This window comes from Nannospalax galili, unplaced genomic scaffold, assembly GCF_000622305.1.
Source record: "Nannospalax galili isolate Female #2095 unplaced genomic scaffold, S.galili_v1.0 scaffold445, whole genome shotgun sequence".
In the NCBI taxonomy this organism is placed as follows: Eukaryota; Metazoa; Chordata; class Mammalia; order Rodentia; family Spalacidae; genus Nannospalax; species Nannospalax galili.
The window spans coordinates 1,896,603-1,917,411 of NW_008354184.1; the positions used below are offsets into that span (position 1 = coordinate 1,896,603).

Consider the following 20,809-nt stretch of genomic DNA (forward strand, 5'->3'; position numbering starts at 1 on the left):
CCGTGCTTGGCTTTTTACGTGGGTGCTGGTGATTTGAACTCAGGCCCTCATGCTTGCACAGTAACTCATCTCCCAAGCCCCCTTCTCTCTCTCTCTCTCTCTCTCTCTCTCTCTCTCTCTCTCTCTCTTTCTCTTTGAGACAGGGTCTCCCTGTAGCCCCAGCTGGCATGGAACTCACTATTGTAGACCAGGCTGGCCTTGGCCTTGAACTCACAGAGCTCTGCCTGCCTCTGCCTTCTGAGTGCTGGGACTAAAGGTGTGTGTGCCACCATGCCCAGCTCCTTTTCTCTTTTTATTCAATCCGGGACTCAAGCCCCTGGGATGGTATCACCTCCATTCAGGGTGTGTCTTCCTTCCTCCCTGGAAACTAACTCATAGGCAGGCCCAGAAGTGTGTCTAAGTTGGTTGTTCTAAGTCCAATCAAGTTGACAATGAGGAACACAAACTGCAACACGAACTCACTGAAGGGGCAGCATTTAGTGAACAAACAAACAACCAGGACCTAGAGCTCACATTTATTTGCACATACAAGTCTCAAAGTAAGTTTAGGAGAAGTAAAACAGAGCGGAACAGTCTAGAGATACATAGGTCAGGGGTAGAGTGCTTGCCTAGCAAGCACAAGGCTTTGTATTCAATCACCACCTCCCCCAAAAGAGGAACCACATGAAAGAGAATGGAGAGGGTTTGGGAACAAAGAATATCATTTCTACCCAGGAACCTCTGGCCACTGATCTTGGCACCTGGTAATGCAGCTGCCCAGAGGCCCCTTGGCACCTATCTTAGAGCCAAAGGTGGTTGTGTTCTTGGCGGTGGGAGCTGATACCTGGCCAGCTCTTTGTCCTAACTTGCTGGAAGACTCTGGGTAAAATTGTCATTTGCCTAAGGTTCAGCATCAGCATCTGTAAAAGGTGAGGACTTTCCCAAACCTGTGACACAGCAGGATTCTGACTTCTACAAGTGCTCCCCAGAACCCCTGGGACTTACCTACAATGATGTTTATTGTTCATTAAAGCAAAGAAATAGAGGGAATTTTTTGTTTTGTTTTGTTTTTTGAAACAAGGTCTTACTGTGTAGCCTCAACTGACCTGGAACTCACTATGTAGACCATCCCAGGTTGGCCTCAATCTCACAGAGATCTACCTGCCTCTGCCTCCTGAATGCTAGGATTAAAGGTGTGCACCACTATGCCTGGCTCTTGAAAAAAATCAGAGATGGCTCAGCAATTAAGAGCACTTGCTGCTCTTGCAGAGGACTTGGATCTGTTCCCAGAGCCCATGTGGCAGTTCACAACCCTCTGTTTAACTTCAGTTCCAGGGAATTCAGTGCCCTCTTCTGGCCTCAGTACATTTACATACACGCAGGTAAAATATTCAGACACAAAATAAAAATAAATAAAATATTAAAAATTTGCTCTCGCCAGACGTTCTCATTAGAGCAACATTATCTTTAAATCCTGTGTGGCAATCCCTGATGCATTGCTGTAATACCCAGGGAATATAGGGTAACCTGGAATTCCAACTACTTAAGATCATCTGTGTTTTGGATGATTATCCAAAAATGTTTCAGTGTGGGCTCCAAGCAGATGAAGCACCCGGGCAGGTCCTTCCGAGGGATGGCTATGGTTCTGATGGGCAAGAACACCATGGTGCACAAGGCCATCGGGGGCATCTGGAAAACAACCCAGTGCTTGAAAAACTGCCTCGTATCTAGGGGAACGTGGGCTTTGTGTTCACCTAGGAGGCCCTCATTGAGATCGGGGACATGCTCCTGGCCAATAAGGGGGTAGCTACTGCCCATGTTGGTACCATTGCCTCATGCGAATCATTGTACCAGCACAGAACACTGGTATGGGGCCCAAGAAGACCTCTTTCTTCCAGGCTTAAGGCATTGCTATAAAGATCTCCAGGGGCAACATTGAAATTCTGAGTAATATGCAGCTGGTAAAAGACCAGAAACAAGGGCCTGGAGAGATGGCTCAGCGGTTAAGAACACTGGTTGTTCTTGGAGAAGACCCTGGTTTGAAGTCCAGCACCCACATGGCAGCTAACAACTGTCCGTAACTCCAGTCCCAGGGGATCCGACAGCCTCTTCTGACCTCTGCGGGCATTGCACGACACGGGTGCACTTACCTACATGCAGGCAATACACACATACACAGAAAATAAAAATAATTTTAAAAATTAGAAAAAAAAAAGACAGGAAACAGTGGGAAGCAGTGAAACCACACTGCTGAGCATCTCCCCTTCTTTGGGCTGATCGTCCTAAAGGTGTTTGACACTGGCAGCATCTACAACCAAGAAGAGCCTGACATCACAGAGGAAACGGCATTCTCGCTGCCAGGAGGGTGTCCGCAATGCTGCCAGCATTTGTCTGCAGATTGTTTACCCGACTGTGGCCTCAGTGCCATATTCTATCATCAATGGGTACAAGCGTGCCCTGGCTTTGTCTGTGGTGACTGGTTGTACCTTCCTACTTGCTGAAAAGGTCAAGGCCTTGGCTGATCCATCTGCATTCACTCACAGCCATGCTGCTGCCCCTGTGGCTGCCGCCACTGCTGCCCCAGCCAAGGTTGAAGCCAAGGAGTCAGATGAGGATATGGGATTTGGTCTCTCTGACTAATCTCTGGAAAGAGAGATTAGTCAACTCTGCCTTCTTTATTTCAGAAACATTAAAGGCTTACTTCTCTTTAAAAATTAAAATTAAAACATTTTATATGATGTGTATCTGTGTATGCATATGTGGTGTGTGGAGCTGGAGTTACAGACATTTGTGAGCAGTCTGATGTGGGTGTTAGGAAGGATCCAAACTCTGGTCCTCTGATAGAGCAGCAAGTGCTCTTAATTGCTGAGCCGTCTCTCCAGCCCCCACCTTTTACATTTATTTTGTGTGTGCATGAGGAAATCAGAGAACAACTTGTGGGGGTCATTTATTTCCTTCCACCACGTGAGTCCTCAGTTTGAACTCAGATCATTACGCAATACCTTTACCTGCTGAACCATTTCACCAGGCCCCTGAGTGTGTTTAGTAGGGAACTGAGCAATCCAGTTTCAGTATAGCTGGACAATACCTAACCACTCAGTGGACTAAAAAAGATGTCATGAGAACTCAGGTACAGCGATATGCTCCTTTAGGCCCAGCTATGTGGGAGGCTGAAGCTAGAGGATTACAAGTAAGTTCAAGGCCAGCGTGGCAGCATAGTGAGATCCCGTTTCAAAAAAAATTAAAAATCAAGGAACTGGGAAGATGGCTCAGTCAGTAAAGTGCTTGTCATATAAACATGAAGGTCTGAGTTCAGATCCCCAGCACCCATGTGAAAAAAAAAAAAAAAAATCCAGGCTCATGTAACCCCAGTACTGGGGTGGTTAGAGATAGGCAGATCCTTAGATCCTTAGGTCAGCCAGCCTAGCCAATCTGGGAACTCCAGGTTCAGTGAGACCCAGGCTCAAAAAATAAGGTGGAGAGGGGTTGAGGATAGTCAGTCAATGTCAACCTCTGGGTTCCATATGCACATACACTTTCCCCACCCCCCATGTGCACCCACATGAACACATACATGTATAAATAACACATACACATACAAAATTGTTTTTAATTTTTACATCGCTTTCAGTTTAACATCATTAGAAGGAAATCACTTCAACTTTACACGATTTATGGTGATGATGATGATGCCGATGACGATGAGACCAGCCCAGGGCCTCACTTTTCCTTGTTCTACTACTGAGGCACATTCCTCATACCTAGGCTGTAATTTTTCTTCTTTCTTTTTTGAGACAGGGTCTCCTTATACTTCCAGATGGCCTGGAACTTTTAATGCAGACCAGGCTGGCCTTGATCTCAAAGCGATCTGCCTGCCTCCATCTCCTGAGTGCTGGGATTAAAAGCATGCACCACCATGCCCAGCTCTAGGCTGTAATTTTAAAGCTGGTCCCAAACAAACAAGGGCAAATCTTGCCCACTCAGCACCCAGGCCACAGACAGATCACCGGGAAGATGGGAAGTCTGGGTAACTGAGGGAGGAGCAAGCATAACTCAAATGAAAAAAAAAAAAATGAGATGAGGGAGTGGGCCATGTGCAGAGTCATCCCTCTGGGCTGGACAGACTGGAGCCAGGGCACCTGTGGCCTTTTAATCTGCATTGTGTTTTTTCCTAAGGGTCCCTAACACTCAGATTCCAGGGTTCCTGGTCTAGGATTCTCCAAATTCCATAACTACTTCTGGTCTGACCCCTGAGCTTTTTCCACCCAGGCTGTCCCTAAGAATGAGGCCCTGGGCTCTGAGCTGATCCCTGGGGGGCAGCCTGGCAGAGCAGTAGACAATAGGAGATTTGTGCAACCACAGGACAGGGCTGGGGCCAGGCAGGCACTGGGAAGCTCTACTGCAGGCAGCTTCCTCCTTCATCATCTTCCTGGGCCAGATCCTCCCTGAGCTTGCTAGGACAGGTCCCCTGAGCTGGCTGGCACCTGCCAGCTTGCCCTGCAGGAGGCCTGGGCCCTGGAATCCCAGCTGAGTCTGCAGATAGGTAGCAATTCCCAGCCTGGCCTTCCAAACCATCCTGTCCTCCTATACTCTGAAAATCTTTCTGGGACTCGGCAAACGGGAATCACCCTCTGCCTAAGTCCTGTGGAGGAGCAAGGTCCCTGTGCTGCCTGTCACTGGGGTGCTTATGACTTCATCATCTGGGACTGTCCCAGGTCAAAGAACCTACTAAAGGGCACAAAGACCAAGTCTTTAATTTAGCAAGTCCACTCCACATACTGAGACTGATCCCAGGAAGAGTGATGTTTGTTCAGGGGCACAGAAGCAATCAGAAGGGGACCCCAAACCCCTTCCCTATTCTCCAGGCTACTGCTGAAGTCTCAACCTGTGAGATTGTTTTCCTGCTTTTGGCTGGCCTGAGATGCCAATTGCTGCTCTTCCAAACTGTATGTGGACTCTAAGACCTGGCTCAAATGCCTTCCTCCTCCTCAAGCCTTTCCTGACAGACTCAGACTGAAGCCAAATTCCAGGTCTTCTCACAAAGCCCATCCTTAGAATGAGCCGGACCCTAGACGGGATGTTCAGGCTGAGTTCAGACAGGAATCTTCACATGCCTACCCTGGAGGAAGTGACAGACAGTGTGGAAGATAGATGTATAAACAATCACAACCAACAGCCACACAAAGATGATGTAGAGCATGATGAAGAGATGGGCAAAGGACTCCAGGGGCCTCTCACCTCTCTACAGGAGACTCAGGGTCAACCCCAAAGACGCAAAGAGAAGGTAGCATTTGAGTGGTCACTCACGATGTATGGCACATATTTATACACACATGTATGCCCATTGAACTGGGAGATGCTAAATAATACAAACAGATAAACTCTATTGGGCACCAACTATAGTCTAAACAGGGTATATGGTTTTATTGTTAACATTAATTGCCTCAGCAGGGCATGGTGGGGCACACCTTTAATCCCAGCTCTTGGGAGGCAGAGGCAGGTGGATCTCTGTGAGTTCAAGGCCAGCCTGGTTTACATAGTGAGTTCTAGGACAGCTGGTGCTACAGGGAGACCCTGTCTCAAAAAGACCAAAAAAAAAAAAAAAGCCAGATATCTACATCACCCTCTGCTCCAAAGCTCAGGGAACATCATAGAAGAGAGGGCAGAAAGAATGCAAAAGCTGGAGGAAGGGATGGAATGTTGTGGAACTCTATCTCTATCTTCCATGTATAACCTGGCCATTACATTCATGAGCTCACGGCAGCTGTGATTACCTACAAAAGACGTCCACAAGATTGGACCTGTCAATAATCCATCATCGATGGCAGAGAGAGATTCACAAGGCCCTACTCTTCCCTGAGGAGCTATTAGCAGCTTTCAGTGGTGTAGCCACAGGTAAGATGCCAGGCTTTGGTAAATAACCCCTTACCCAAACCATGTAAACAAAAATATATACAGGTGTGAAAATGTCAGAATGAAACCCACTATTATGTATAATTAATTTATACTAAAAATGATGTAGTCCTAATGAACCCAGGCATCCAGCTATGGCTGGATCATCATTCACTGTTAGCTTTTGGAAAGTTTGTAAATAAGACATTGTGGGAGCCCCAGGTCCACAGTTTTTAGATGCTACAGTTATACTAAGGCCTTGCCTCAAGATGTCAAAGGCCAAGCCTGGACAGGCAGCCCCTTTCAACAATATCTATTAATGGTGCTGGTTTTTTATTTAGGTCACCAGGGACTAATGTGGTGTTTAGGGCCTTAAGAGTTGGGCTTCTGTTGCTGGGTAGGGGCTTGGGGCAGAAATTTGGCAGGAGGAGGCAACGTCAGAAAAATTCATCTTGGGGTTGGTCTGCTCGTCAGGTTCCCTAGTTATGCTTTGACGAGGGTGTTTCCCTCTCCCTCTTAGTATAACCTGCTCCTCTGCAAGTCAAAGGCAGGCAGAGCGGAAACGATTCTTGAGCCTTCCTTATACAGGAAGATGACCTCTCTGAGGACTAAGTGACAAGGAAAGGGCTGTCACACACCGGAAAAAGTTTGTTTGCTTCCCAGTTGCTGGCTTCTGTGCAGCACTGAGCCAGTAGCTCTTCCAGTCACAAAGAAAAAGTGACACTTTTCTGTCAAAGATCCAAGGATTGCTTTTTCCTCTAAATAGAGCAGGAGTTAGGGTGCCTCCCACCCCATCCTCAGGTGACCTAGGACACCACTTAACTTCCTGGATGCAGAACACTGCACAATGATCAAGTTCTATGCTAATAGAAAAGTTACCCTGGATTTCTATGCTAATAGAACTACCCAGGGTTTGGGAGCTAGCAGCTCCATTTGACTGACTGGGTAGAGACAAGAGTCAGAGGACAACTTACCTGAGTCAGTTCTCCCCTTCCACTATGTGGGTCCAGGAGATGGAACACAGGTGACTGTTAGCTGCCTGATATATGGGAACCAACTGTGGTCCTCTGAAAGAGCAGAAGCACTGCCCAGTCATCTTATTGGCCCTGGTTTAATTCTTACATGTACTCCTGCATTCATCAGTCATTCATTAGTAAGAATTGTTACTGAGGTCGGCCTCTTTTCTCCAGTGTCCCCAGGGTTTATTTAGATCCTGTCACTCAGACTATGAGAACAGCTGGACCACAGCCTGGTTCCTACAATAGCTGGTGCCACTGCCTCACTTGGCAGAAGTAATCCAGAGCCACTCTAAACAACATAGGAAGGGAAGCCCCATCTTGGATTCCCAGTGCAGGAGTGTATAAGGAAGAGGAAGAGAGGGAGGGAAAGAGGGGGAGAAACAGTGTGATAGAAGGTGCCCAAGGCTACCAGAGGTTGCTCATGTGCTGAGGAGCCAGCTCTAGCCTGGGGGTCTAGAGATAGGATTCAAGCCCCAGCTGTTGCCCTGGGTACCTTGCTGTGATCTCCCATGGGCTCTCTACCCACCTGCGCATGCCTTCTGTTCCCTCCCATGCCCACCTAACACTCTACTATCCCTCCACTGCACCAGCCAGGAAACTGGACTTCTTCCACCCCACAGCTCCCACAGCCAAGCTCTGTCGTAACTCTCACATCTCTCCTGATTCTCCAGGTTTTCCCCACACCTGCTGCTCGGCTGCTCTAGCAAGTGCCTCTGCCTGTGAACTGGCCTCTGCACTGGTCCTCCCTTTAGTCCCTGGAGGAACAGGTAATGGAGAAAGCCCTTAGGGGTGTCTGGGGGCTGTAGGTCCGAGCTCTACTGTGAAGCTACCAGATTGTTGCACACATGACCTTTCTGCCTAGGCCAGGACTCAAGTTCACAACCAGGTAATAATAATAATAATAATGCTTTCATTCCCTTAATTATCCACTACGTGCTGTGCTAAGAACTTTATATAATTTAATCAGAACAATCCCAAGGCAGGTGTCATTCCCATTTTATAGGTGAGAAGTGTTAAGCACTGAGTGGTATCTTGGGCCACAATCATACAGCCATACATCTAGTAAGTGGCCGTCACAGCCCAAACCTGGTCTGACCATGCCCACACTCCTTAAACTCCCTTCTTAGATTCAGAAATTCTGGTAACCAGCTCCACCGAGCTTCCATTCCATTCTAGTAAAAGAACCCTTACTCTGGCCACAGCTGGGAGGATTCTGAGCCAGATTGCCCTGCCCTGGGCAAGACAGAACCAAGCCTCAGCGTGTTGGCTGCAGCTGCTCAAGGCACCCGAATTCCTCACAGTGCCAGGCGGAGTTCAGCTGTGCCTGGCCCGCACAAGGACTGCTGGATGCCAAGGACAGCCATGGGGCTGGGAGATGGCTTGGAGCCAGACACACACACAGCAGCTCTTCCAGAAGACCTGGGTTTGGTTCTGATATGCTAATTTCCCGTAACTCCAGTTCCAAGGGATCTCTTCTACCTCCATGGGCATTGCAAGCATGTGGCATATTTACATACAGGCAGGCAAACCACTCATACACATAAAAATAAGTAAAATATTTAAAAAAACCCAAAAAACTGGATATGGTGGTGTATGCTTTTAATCCCAGCACTCTAGAGACAGAGGCAGGTGGAGCTGAGTTGGAGGCGTCTGGGCTTAGTGAGTTCTAGGTCAGCTAGGGCTATAGTGAGACCCTGTCTCCCAAAATAAAATGTAATAAAGTAAAAAAACTGTACAATCAGGGGAGGAAACACAAACAAATTAGCCCAGGGGAGCGACCCAGGTCCTGTCAGGGCTGCTGGTGGGGCAATAGGAGGCATTCATTAGGAGTCAGAGCACAGCACCCTCCACAGCCAGGGCCCCAGCAGTGCACAGGAAGAGGAGGATGAGACCTGGTTGACCTGACCTCGCAGCTGAAAGCTTGGCAGATTCTGACTTCCATTCTTTAGGCTCCCACAAGGTCACAGATGAAATGCCTGGAAAACTACCAAGAGTTTTACAAGTGTTTACATGTATTCCATATTAAGGGAAGGAATACTTTTGCTTTTGCTCCCTTTGGGAAGTGGGGCTGTGTCCCAGTGCAGCAGTCTTTAAAACTGGGCTGACCTGGGTTCAAATCTGGGCTCTACCCCTTTTGCTCTGGGAACTGTGAAGAAGTCTATTACTGCTCTAGGGAGGAATGGCTTCCCACATCACCCAGGTTGTCGCTGCAGTACCATCACCTACAAACCTCCCCTCGTCTCCAGTCTCTGCATTCTCTCTCCCACTCAACACATCTATACCACCTGGCCCTCCAACATTCCCTCAGCACTGTGCTCTGGCCTCCGAGCCTTTCTTTGCCCTTTGTTTCCTCTGTGGGAGAACATTTGCCCAAGATATCTATGATGTCGGCCTTCAGGCTTCTGTCCATATAACACCTATCAGCATGATCCATGATGTTCAAAACTCACTCTCTTGGCACCCAGCTGGCCTTCACCTCCCAGTGATCCTCCTACTTCAGCCTCCCAAGCGCTGGGATTGCAGACATTAGTCACCATATCTTTGGCAAGCTACTCTTGTAACACCACCCTAGACCCTTCTTCATAGCCGAAGTCATCATCTAGCATAGTAAACACAAATCATCACCTATTTACTCATTCACATTTAAGCCCCAAATAGAGGGTTTTAGTTTTTCCACACTTGATTCTCCCCTTGCTAGTACTGCTAGGTACCTGCCTAGGTACCTGACCAGTTTGATTGTAAAGAACCAAGGCTTTCTTTCAACAAATCCAGCAATATACCCAATACACATTAGATCCTCAGGGCTGCTGTACCGTATCATCACACATTTGTGGTTTAAAGCAGAAATCTCAACTCTTCTGAAAGGCAAAAGCTCCAAGTTGTCAGCTCTACAGGAGAAAGCTTGTGTTAGCTTCTGGGGACTCAAGGCATACCTTGCCACAGGGTTGCAAAACTCCAGTGTCTACTGCTTCCACACGGCCTTCTCTCTCTGCTTGGTGTGGCCCTTGTAAAGACGCTTGTCACCGGATTTAGGGCCTATCTGACTAATCCAGAATGACCTCACTTCAAGATTCCAACTTCCATCCACATGGACCTTCTTCCAATAAGAATGTATTAACAGCTTGCAGGAATTAGGCCAATCAGTGGGAAAAAAGGCTAGAGGAGCCTTTTTTCTATGAGTTCCCGTAGTGGGAGAGAAGCAAACAAGAAAGCACTCCCTGGGGTCCTGGAAACACACGGGCACAAAATAGCCACTCCATCCTGTTATCCCCATGGCTCAGAAGGGTAAGTTCTCCTGTGGTTATCTTCTACACAGGGTACCATGCTCAGGCAATGACTTACAAGCAAAGGCTTCTATTCTAAGAGCCATTGTGGTGTTCACACCAGGATAGACTGTACACTGTTAGCACCCAGGAAGTGGGAAGCTACTTAGCCCAGCTCTAGTAGCTGCCAACCATCAGAAGGTACCAAGACCAAGAGGTCAAAGCAAGATGATTACAAGTTTAAGATCATCCTAGACTAGAAGTCTCAAAAAGCCAAAAAAAGGCTCAGCGGTTAAGAGTGCTTGCTGCTCTTCCAGAGGACCTGGGATCTCAATATCCATATTAGGCAGCTCACAACTGCTTGAACTCCAGGGGATTCAACTCCCTCTTTTGGCCTCCCTGCTGAAACCTATAGTTAGAGCACATAGTGCAACCAGGTGAATGCCTTTAATCCCAGCATTCAGGGAGGCTAGTCTGGTCTACATAGTGAGGTCCGGGCCAGCCAGATGCTACAAGAGTACATAGTGCTTTTGCAGAAGACCTGAGTTTGATTTCCAGAATTCACATTAGTTGGATCTCAATTGCTAGTAACTCCAGCTCTAGGGTATCTCATGCTTTTGTTCTCCGAAGTACCTGCACTCATATAGAGACACACACATAATTAAAAATCATCTATAATTGTAGTAGTAGGGAGACAGAGTATAGGATTGTGTTTGCAGTCAGCCTGGGCCACACAGCGCTGTCTCAAACCCTCAACCCCTCCCCCTCCCAACACACACAGAAGACCTCATGGTAGATATATAGAACAGGCCCAGCTGCCTGGCAGCAGGGCTAGTCTGGACAGAGGAAAGTAAAGAAAATTAGCTTGAAGCCAACTCTTGGCTTTTTTGTAATTATGCGACCCTGATCAATTATCCCAGGATCCTCAACAGAGATGGAACACTAGACCCAAGCTGTAGGGTTAAGTATATTTGGGACCTGGTTAATTCCCAGCAGAAGGAGATATCTAACAGTTTCTTCCCAGGACCCAGCACTACCACCAATATACTATACAAATTATGGTAGGTCATTTAATGTGAAGCACAAACAAGACACAGGACCTGGAAGCGCCGTGTAAAGCAGAGTACGTTTTGAACACAGGATTAAAGAACTCAGTGCCCACACTGCATCTGCTGCACAACAGCAGGGCACAGGAAACGATGGATTGTTGCCAGAGCCACAAATCTCCCCATAATAATGAGACCACAAATCCGGCTCCAACAACAGACCCTTTACTGAGACCTCCTTAAAACATTTCAGTCCTGATTTAAATGGATTTCAGCGCAGCTGATGGCTGGTCTGGGTACAGGCTTCCTGGTGACAAGAACACTTCACTCTACAGTATCAGAACAGGTTTCTTGACTTGGGGTGAGTCAGAGTGTTCTCAGGGCCTCTGTCCCATCTTCTTCAGAGTTCGATTAAGCTAGAAGAGAAAATAAAAAAGTTAGATGCAAAGTCTTTGGGACCTATACCAACAGTGTACATGCCCACTCAGCCAGACTCTTAGCAGCCCCTCTGAGGTCAGGGAGGGTTATCTCTGATGGATGCCCACCATGGAAAGCCTTGAATTCCTTAGACCCCACGGTGTTCACGTCTTTGTCATAGCCTGAGAAGCCCACATCCTACACTGCTCTGCCCATTTTACAGACAGGGCAGAAGTTCAGAGTGGCTAGTCCAGTTGAGCTTCAACTTTCTCTTACTAGAAGTCAGCTCTAGCTCCCTGCCCTGACAGAGAAGACTTGGGATGACTAAATGGTGAAAACAGGGCTGGACTCTTCTTACAATCCTGAAGGAGTCTGGCCTCTGTTGAAGGACTCCAAGTACCAGGACAAAGTGGCTCAGCAATGGACATAAGGAGCTCCACACCCTTGTGCTCTCTGGCCTGACCCACAAGATATTTCCCAGAGTAAGATACATAATGCACCAGGTCTGTCAAAACACAGCTTCCAGTCCTCTAGCTGTAGGAACTAGCCAGACCTGTCTGAGCTGGAGAACACCCCAAGTGGGGAGGGAAGAGGGATGTGAGCGCAGGCAGCAAATGCACCCATATTAGGAAATACCAAGGAGGGAGAGGAGAGCGGCCACCCCACAGGGCCACCCGCAGATGGAGATCTTGGAAAGAGATGCCCTAGGGAGGGCTGACACAGCAATTCCTACAGGCCCAACCCACTCCCCCAAGCTCCCAGCTACCAGCCAGCCAAGCTTGGAATGTTAAAGGGCCAATCACAGGTTTCTTGAAAACAGGCATGAGGAATAAAAATAGAATAAAAGTTCCATATCTGCCCTGAGCCAACAAGCCACACTCTCAGATGCCTTACCTCTTCAAATTTGTGGATTTGCCGGATAAAGAAATCCCCATAGCGTCTGGCAACCTTGGTGTCTGCAATATGGATCATGTCCTAAGGGGAGAAGCTCAGTCAGAAGAGCTGCAGTGCAGAAGGAGGGCGGGGAGGGCCCCCTGGCTGTGGTCACTCACCCACACAGCTCAATGGCAGAAGTGCTAGATATACCCTTACACTGCTTTCCTGTCTTTCCCTTCAGTACCGGGGATTAAATTTAGGGACTCACGCATAGTAGGCAAGTCCTCTACCACTGAGCTGTACCTCCAGCCCTCTTTTTACTTTGAGAAGGGTCTCACCAAGTTGTTCAGGCTGACCCTGAACTTTAGATCCTCCTCCCTCAGTCTCTGGAGTAAATGGGATTACAGAGCCTACACCATCAAGCCCAGACTGTACACTAATGTTTAAAAGCTAAGTTTGGGGGGAAGTTATATGGAAGAGTATTACCAGTTGGAAAGAAACAACATATAACTGACCTGTGCATGGTGGCACACACATGTAATCTTAACACTTGGGAGACTGAGACAGGACTGCCCCTGGGCTAAATATTAAGGACCACCCTCCCCATGATAACTCTTTCCTCACAACAACAAAACTGATACAGAGTCTTTAAACCATGGCTGTAGTATTCATTTACTCTTGAGTACAATCCCACAGCAAAGTATGAAGTCTAGGTGGTGCCCTTCTTTAATCCCAGTAGTCTGGGATGGGAGGCAGAGACGGAAGAATCATCCAGAAGCTAACTCAGCAGACACAAGACAGACCCTGTCTCAACACGGTAGAAGGTGAAGACTTCTCTGACTTCCTTATGGACACCCAAACATCACACATTTCACACACACACAAAATAAAAAAATTTTAAAACCCGATTTGCATATGTCAGGCACCGAGACTATATTCAAAAGGGAGGCATGCAGCTGACATAAGTACAGAGGAGGGACTGTTTCTGTTTTTTCGAAGACCCTTTTTGAGACAGGGTCTGCCTGTAGCCCCAGCTGGCCTGGAACTCACTATGTAGACCAGGCTGGCCTCGAGCTCAGAGATCCACCTGCCTCTGCCACCCAAGTGCTGGGATTAAAGGCGTGTACCACCACCCTGGCTAGGGACTGTTTCTTTTGAGTAGATGAACAAGTGTGTATGTGTGTGCATGCTGTGTGGGGTATATGTGTTTATGTAGATATGTGCGTGTGTATGTACGTGTGTGGAAGCATTTTCTTTAATCTCTCTGCACCTCATTTTTTGAGACAGGGTCTCTCACTAAACTGGAGCTTACTGATTTCGCAAGGCTGGCTAGCCAGTGAGATTCGGGGACCTGCTTGTCTCTGACCCCTAAGCACTACAGTTACAGACACATACCACCATGCCCCACTTACTCACTACCATGCCCCACTTGTCCGCTGGTGCTCGTCCCAACTCAAGTCCTTTTGCTTGCCCTAGCGACAGGCACTTTATCAACTGAGCCATCTCTCTAGTGTCTTGTTTGATTTTTAAACATAAAAGGGCATCAGATCCCCTGGAACTAGAGTTAGTTAACCATGGCAGTGGTTAGCCATGTGGGTGGTTGGGAATCGAACCTAGGTCCTCTGCAAGAGCAGCTCAGTGCTCTTAACTGCTGAGCCATCTCTCCAGTCCCCTTGTTTGATTTTTTTTTTTTTTTTTTTTTTTTTTTGGTCTTTTTAAAGAAAGGGTCTCCCTATAGTCCCACCTGGCTTGGCACTCACTATGTAGACCAGGTGCACCTTGAACTCACAGAGATTTGCCTGCTTCTGCCTCTGCTGGGATTAAAGGCATGTGCCATCACACCTAGTTCCCTTGTTTGATTTTTAAAAGGATGATTTTTGGGCTAGAGAAATAACTCAGTGCTCTTGCAGAAGATCCAAGCTTGGTTCCCAACACCCACATCAAGCAGCTCACAAATGCCTCTAACTCCAGCCCCAAGGGGATCAGATGCCTCTGCTTCCATGGGCACCTGTACTCACACTGCACATACCCACATAAAATTAAAAATACAATAAAGCCAAGTGTGGTGGTGCACACTTTTAATCCTAGCATTAAGAGGCAGAGGCAGGCAGATCTCTTTGAGCTTGAGGCTAGCCTGGTTTACACAGTGAGTTCCAGGCCAGTCAGGGCTACATAGTGAGACCTTGTCTCAAAACACAAACAAAACAAAACAGGTTGGGTATGATAGCACAATTTTTTTTGTTTTTGTTTTTTTAAAAAATATTTGCTTATTATTTATTTATTGGTCTTTTTGAGACAGGGTCTCCCTGTAGCCCCAGTGGTCCTTGAACTCACAGAGATCTGCCTGCCTCTGCCTTCCAAGTGCTGGGATCAAAGGTGTGCGCCACCACGCCCGGCTGATTTATTATTTTTATTTTATGTGTATTCGTGTATTGCCTGCATGTAGGTAAGTGCACCCATGTCGTGCAATGCCTGCAGAGTTCAGAAGAGGCTGTTGGATCCCCTGGGACTGGAGTTATAGATAGTTGTTAGCTGCCATGTGGGTACTGGATTTCAAACCCGGGTCTTCTGCAAGAACAACCAGTGTTCTTAACCGTTGAGCCATCTTTCCAGCCCCGGCACATGGTTTTAATCCCAGCACTCGGGAGGCAGAGGTAGGTGCATATCTGTGAGTTTGAGGCCAGCTGGGGCTAAAGGAAGACCCTGTCTCAGAAAGACAAAAAAAAAACAAAAAACAAAAAACAAAAAAAAAAAACAAACTAAACAGAAAAATGGCTAACAATCACCTCTAACTTGAATGGGTATAGAGATGATTTTGTGTATGAGATACACAAAAATTCAATAAAAATTATACATACACACACACACACACACACACACCCTTATATACATCAGGCACAATGGTGTATATGTATAATGCCAGCACTTGGGAACTGAAGGCAGACGATCACAAGCTCAAGACCCTCTCTCAAGAAGGTCCCTGGTTGTCCCTTTTACAAGAATCCCCAAAACCACCCAAATGCGCATTAGCAGGGCAGGGGACGAACTGCAGTACAATCACTGCAGGAGGTGATGAACTGTCTCCCAGCAGACATGAATGACCTGAATATACACAGTAATGGCAGACAATTCTCAGACAGCTAAGGTCAAGCAAAAATAGCCAGACACAAAAATGGTGCACTCTACAGAATTCCATTATACATGGTCCCAAGGTGGCGGCGGCCCTAACATGGTCGCTGTCATTAGGATTAGGGCTCCCACACAAAGCGCTTCAGCACTCTACAATGCCTCTCTTCCACATCCCTCTGCCACACCTCCTCTCTCAGGACCCTGGCCACACTGCAGATTCCCTCAAGCACAAAGGGTTCACTCCCACCCCTGCCCTTTGTCTTCCAGCTCCATCTCAGATTCTTCCACAAAGAATGTGCTTCACTAACTTCCTCACCCCCTTCTTACCTTAGCTTAAATGTCACTTTCTCCACAAAGCCTTCCCAAGCACCTTCTGTTGAACCTGCACCTCCACCATCTCTTCTCTTTCTCTAGTACTCAGCAACATCTACTACTACACATGTGACTTCATTTACCACTCTGAGAGGATGAGCAGAGTGACCAGAGATGCCATACCTTGTCGATGTAGAAGTCAACCTCCGAGGCCGACTGGAATTCACCATCTAGGGCAGAGATGCCACTGGTCCACACCAGGTTCTTCATCTTGTGTTTGAAGACAAGCAGCTGGATTCGGAACTCCTGCTCCGTGAGGTCCAGGAAGCCAGCCAGCTTGGCCACAGGCATGGTGGTGTACAGCTTGAGGAAGCTTCGGATGGTGGAGAGCTGGGCCTGCTGCTGCACTTCATCAGAAAACACCTTCAGCTGCTGTAGGAAGGGCTCCTTGTGGTAGTTGGGGTGCACGTTGTCATAGTTGGGCACCACGGGCGACAGGAACTTGGGGCAGGAATAGCTGAAAAGTTCCTCATAGACCTGTGGGTCACCTTTCTGCATGCGCAGCATCTTGTCCCCGTATTTCTCCCGAAGCTGGAGGTGGATGCTCTCGTCAATTCGCATGGGGTACATGGTGAGGGCAATGGCCAACAGGGCATGCATCTGCTCATTCTGCTTGTTGATCTGGGGGAGGAAATTCCTACTGCATCGTGGTCCTGGCACCCTAGTGCAGAGCCTCCATTTCTCATGTGGTCTTGTACACAGCCATCCCTGAACTCTCCCAGGGCAGCTTGTAATCCTCCCTCAGCTCTCCTGAGCCCCAGCCAGTGCCAAGTCTTTCTTGGCTGTCTCCTAGAATCCTACCTGGGTCCTAGCTCAGTTTCCAGTTCCCAACATGTGTAACTGGAAAGTCAACTGTTTTTTACTAGCCACAATCAAGTTACAAGAAATCTGATGCCAACAGAAAACTAAATACTTTACCTTGATAAGAAAGTTACCAAAAAAAACCAAATTCCCCAATTCCCACTCCACTCCTGCCAGACTCCTAAGTCTAATCATCAGTCTCAACCCACCCCCTCCACTCATGCCATCCACTATACCTTAAAAATGCTCCCCAATCCACATACCCCCACCCCTTCAAAGCAATATCAACGCCTACTCCCAGCAGTGCTGGGGATTGAATCTAAGGCCTTGATTATACTAGGCCAGTGCTCTATCATCAAGCTACTCCCTAGGCCCTCTAACTCACTTTAAACACTGGCAGCCCAGGGAACTTTCAGCACATTACTGCTGAATGAACAAATGTAGGAACTGCAGGGGGATAAAAGTGAAACAAAAGATGGCTTAGTGGTTAGGGACACTGGGTGCTCTTGTAGAGGACCTAGGTCTGATTCCCAGCACCCACATGGCAGTTAACAACTGTTCGTAACTCTAGTTTCAGGGGATCCAATACCCTCTTCTGATCTCTGCAGGCATTGCATGACATGGATACACTTACATACATACAGGCAATACACTCGTAAATATAAAATTAAAAAAAAAAAATCATATAATTTTAAAAAAGTGAAACACAACAAAGCCCTTATCATCAAGATGGTAATGATCTCAGGCAAATGTCATAATAACAAATAGTTGAGCAAGCTGGGCACTAAAAAGTCCTGCTGAAGGGCTGGAGTAGCTCAGTACACACCCTTGTCTAGTATGTGCCAAAGCAAAAGGAGAAAAATTCCTGCTAAAGAGAAATAGCACATTCTTATATGTAGAAGCAAAACAAATGATTTTAAAAAGAGGAGAAAGGGTAAGCCGGGCGTGGTGGCACACGCCTGGGAGGCAGAGGCAGGCAGATTTCTGTGAGTTCAAGGCCAGCCTGGTCTACATAGTGAGTTCCAGGACAGCTGGAGCTACAGGGAGACCCTGCTTCAAAAAGACAAAAAAAAAAAAAAAAAAAAAAAGAAACAAAAAGGTGAGTGTGCTCTGGGAAGAGATGGGGGTGAATTGACTAAAATATACTGTATTTATTTTATATATATGTGTATGTATGAAATTCCCAAAGAATTATTTAAAATAATTTTACATGGAACTAGAAAAGAATAGTTTGAAGGTTTCTTTTGTTTTTTTTTAAATTTTGATTTTATGTATATGCATGTACTGCCTTGCATGTAGGTAAGTGCACCCCTGTCATGCAATGCCCAAATGGAGGACAGAAGAGGCTGCCTGATTCCCTGGAACTGGAGTTAAGGACAGTTGTTAGTTGCCATGTGGGTGCTGGGATTCAAACCCAGGTCTTCTGCAAGAACAGCCAGTGTTCTTAACCTCTGAGCCATCTCTCCAGCCCCAGGGGGTTGTTGTTTTTTATTTTATGTGTATGAGTGTACTGCCTGCATGTATGTAAATGCACCTGTGTTGTGCAATGCCTGTGGAAGACAGAAGAGGGCCATTAGGTTCCCTGGAACCAGAGTTAAGGATGACTGTTAGCTGCCATGTGGTTGCTGGGAACTGAACCCGGGTCCTCTGTAAGAGCAGTCATTGCTCTTAACCACTGAGCCATCTCTCCAGCCCTTTTTTTTTGTTTGTTTGTTTGGTTTTTGTTTTTGAGACAGGGTCTCACTATGCAGTCCTGGCTGGCCTAAAACTCAAGACATCTACCTGCCTCTGCCTTCCCGAATGCTGGGATTAAAGGCATGTGCCATCACAATGAAATGATAATTTTTTTTTTTTTTTTTTTTGGTCTTTTTGAGACAGGGTAGCTCCAGCTGTCCTGGAACTCACTACGTAGACCAGGCTGGCCTTGAACTCACAGAGATCCACCTGCCTCTGCCTCCCAAGTGCAGGGATTAAAGGCGTGCACCACCATGCCCAGCAGAAATGATGTTTTAGGAGTAAGAAATAATCTGATTTTTATCATTACATTATATATACATAGCTAATTAGCACACCATATCCCATAAATAGATACAAAATTTTTAAGATGTATTGAAATGAAGCATTAAAAAAGCAAAATTGGCTGGGTGTGGTGGCGCACACCTTTAATCCCAGCACTTTGTGAGGTCAGCCTGCTCTACATAGTGAGTTCCAGGACAGCTGGGGCTACAAGGAGACCCTGTCTCAAAAGAGAAAAAAAAAGTAGCAAAATCTTGGATGGTATTTATCTAAACTGTTGGCACAGGTGTCGAGGAGTCAGCTGACTGGTCAGACTGAGGGCTGCAGAGTCCTTACCATCTCGTACTTGTATGTAGTCCTCTGGAACATACTCTTGGTCCTCTGGATGTACAAGAGGATGTTGGCAAAGACCCGGATGGCATCCTGGTATCGACGCATCATCAGATATGCAAAACCAACATAATAGTATGTGGTGACTTGGCATTCAGGCACACGGGAATACATGCTCTGCAAAATAATTTGAAAAAAGCTTCTGTGAGTCCTGATTCATCCCAAGCAGGATGAAAAGTCAATGGGGCTCAGCAGCAACTTGGAGGAAACATGGATGGCTGCCCCAGCAGAGGCCATGAACTTCCCAGAGGAAGCTCTGGAGTTGGAACATCACTGATTAATGATGTGACCTGAGGCTTCAATTTTCTTTGCTATGATGCAACAGGATCAGACCAGGCGACCTAAAACCTTCCATACCTCGCTTTCCTATTTTTCTTTGCTTTTTCAGATTCAGCCCTGTGGAGAAGTGCATAGAGAAAGGAACACAAACATGCAACAAATCAAATGGCAAATCATAAAGTACCTCTTCCTAAGGTCAGGAAAAACAACTTGCTAATCACATACCAATAACTAGACCTTAGAACTAAGTCTTTTAGGAATTCTTTTGCTCTTGTTTTTGCAGACAGGCTTACTTTATGGAGCCCTGGGTGGCCTGGAACTTGCTATGTAGACTAAGCTGGCCCTGAACTTTCAGTAATCTTATTGCCTCTGTCTCCCCAGAGCTGTGATCACAGGCATGCATTACCATTCCCAGCTTTCCTTAATTCCTTACACCAGTAAAAAGCTTCCATTAGCATTCTGTTTAGAAAATACAGCAAAGACTGCTAATACCACTTAAGTGTCATTACCCAAATCCCAAGTCCATATCACGCCTCAGTGCTTGGCACAGCCTCAGGTTCAACTTTCAACTGGCCTGGGAAGAAAGGAAAGGTCCTATTTCCGGGATATTTATCCTCAGAGATCAGAGTCCCCCTGGAAGTAGACACTCTGGCTCCAGGAAGTCAGAACAGAAAAACTAAATTACCTTCTTGTTCAGCTCGATGTTCTCCAGCACCTTGATAGCCTGGTAGTAATCTCCCAAGAGGGAATGTAGGCGCAGAAGGCCCACCAGGCTGAAGTAGCCAAGCATCTTGTACAGTGAGTGCCGTCCATATTCCCCAGCCACACTTTCTGGGTCACCTGGGAGGGACAGATGTTATGAATGCTTTAGGAGAGGAAGGTAAAAAGAGGGCAGGCCTGACGTCTGAACGTCCCCTAATAAATTTCTCGCCTGCTGCCAGCTTTTAGAGCCTCCTGAAGGTGGGCATTTGGCTCAATGGTAAAGCCCTTGCCTAGCATGGAGTTCAGTTCCCAGTACAAGAAAATAGAAAGTAAACCAAAAGCTTCCTTAACATTGAATACTTCTGTCAAAGAAGGAACACAAAGCAACTGAGGCCAGACAGGATGGTACACGCCCTTAATCCCAGCACTTGGGAGGAAGAGGCAGGTCGAGCTCTGTGAGATTGAAGTTAGTCTGATCTATATAGGTAGTTTCAGGGCAGCCAGCTGGGGCGACAGGGAAACCCTGTTTTTTTTTTTGGGGGGGGGGAGTCTTTTTGAGACAGGGTCTCCCTGTAGCCCCAGCTGTCCTGGAACTTACTATTTAGACCAGGCTGCCCTTGAACTCCAA

General features: G+C 47.0%; 1 protein-coding gene and 1 pseudogene across 2 annotated transcripts in view; one reads left to right on the forward strand and one right to left on the reverse strand.

Moving 5' to 3' along the window:
* The window catches only part of LOC103748636, a 7,277-nt pseudogene extending 4,658 nt beyond the window's left edge, over nucleotides 1–2,619 (forward strand).
* An 8,783-nt stretch (nucleotides 2,620–11,402) lies between these two features.
* Nucleotides 11,403–20,809, reverse strand: part of Eif3l (eukaryotic translation initiation factor 3 subunit L) — a 22,447-nt gene continuing 13,040 nt past the window's right edge. For both annotated transcript variants that reach the window (XM_008851284.3, XM_029555076.1), the window contains 5 exons: nucleotides 20,165–20,319; nucleotides 19,147–19,317; nucleotides 16,117–16,614; nucleotides 12,511–12,591; nucleotides 11,403–11,615 (listed from right to left, as the gene is read on the reverse strand). In XM_008851284.3, coding sequence (XP_008849506.1) covers nucleotides 11,577–11,615; nucleotides 12,511–12,591; nucleotides 16,117–16,614; nucleotides 19,147–19,317; nucleotides 20,165–20,319 — 944 coding nt within the window. In that variant the 3' untranslated portion in view covers nucleotides 11,403–11,576. The remainder of the gene's footprint in view (nucleotides 11,616–12,510; nucleotides 12,592–16,116; nucleotides 16,615–19,146; nucleotides 19,318–20,164; nucleotides 20,320–20,809) is intronic.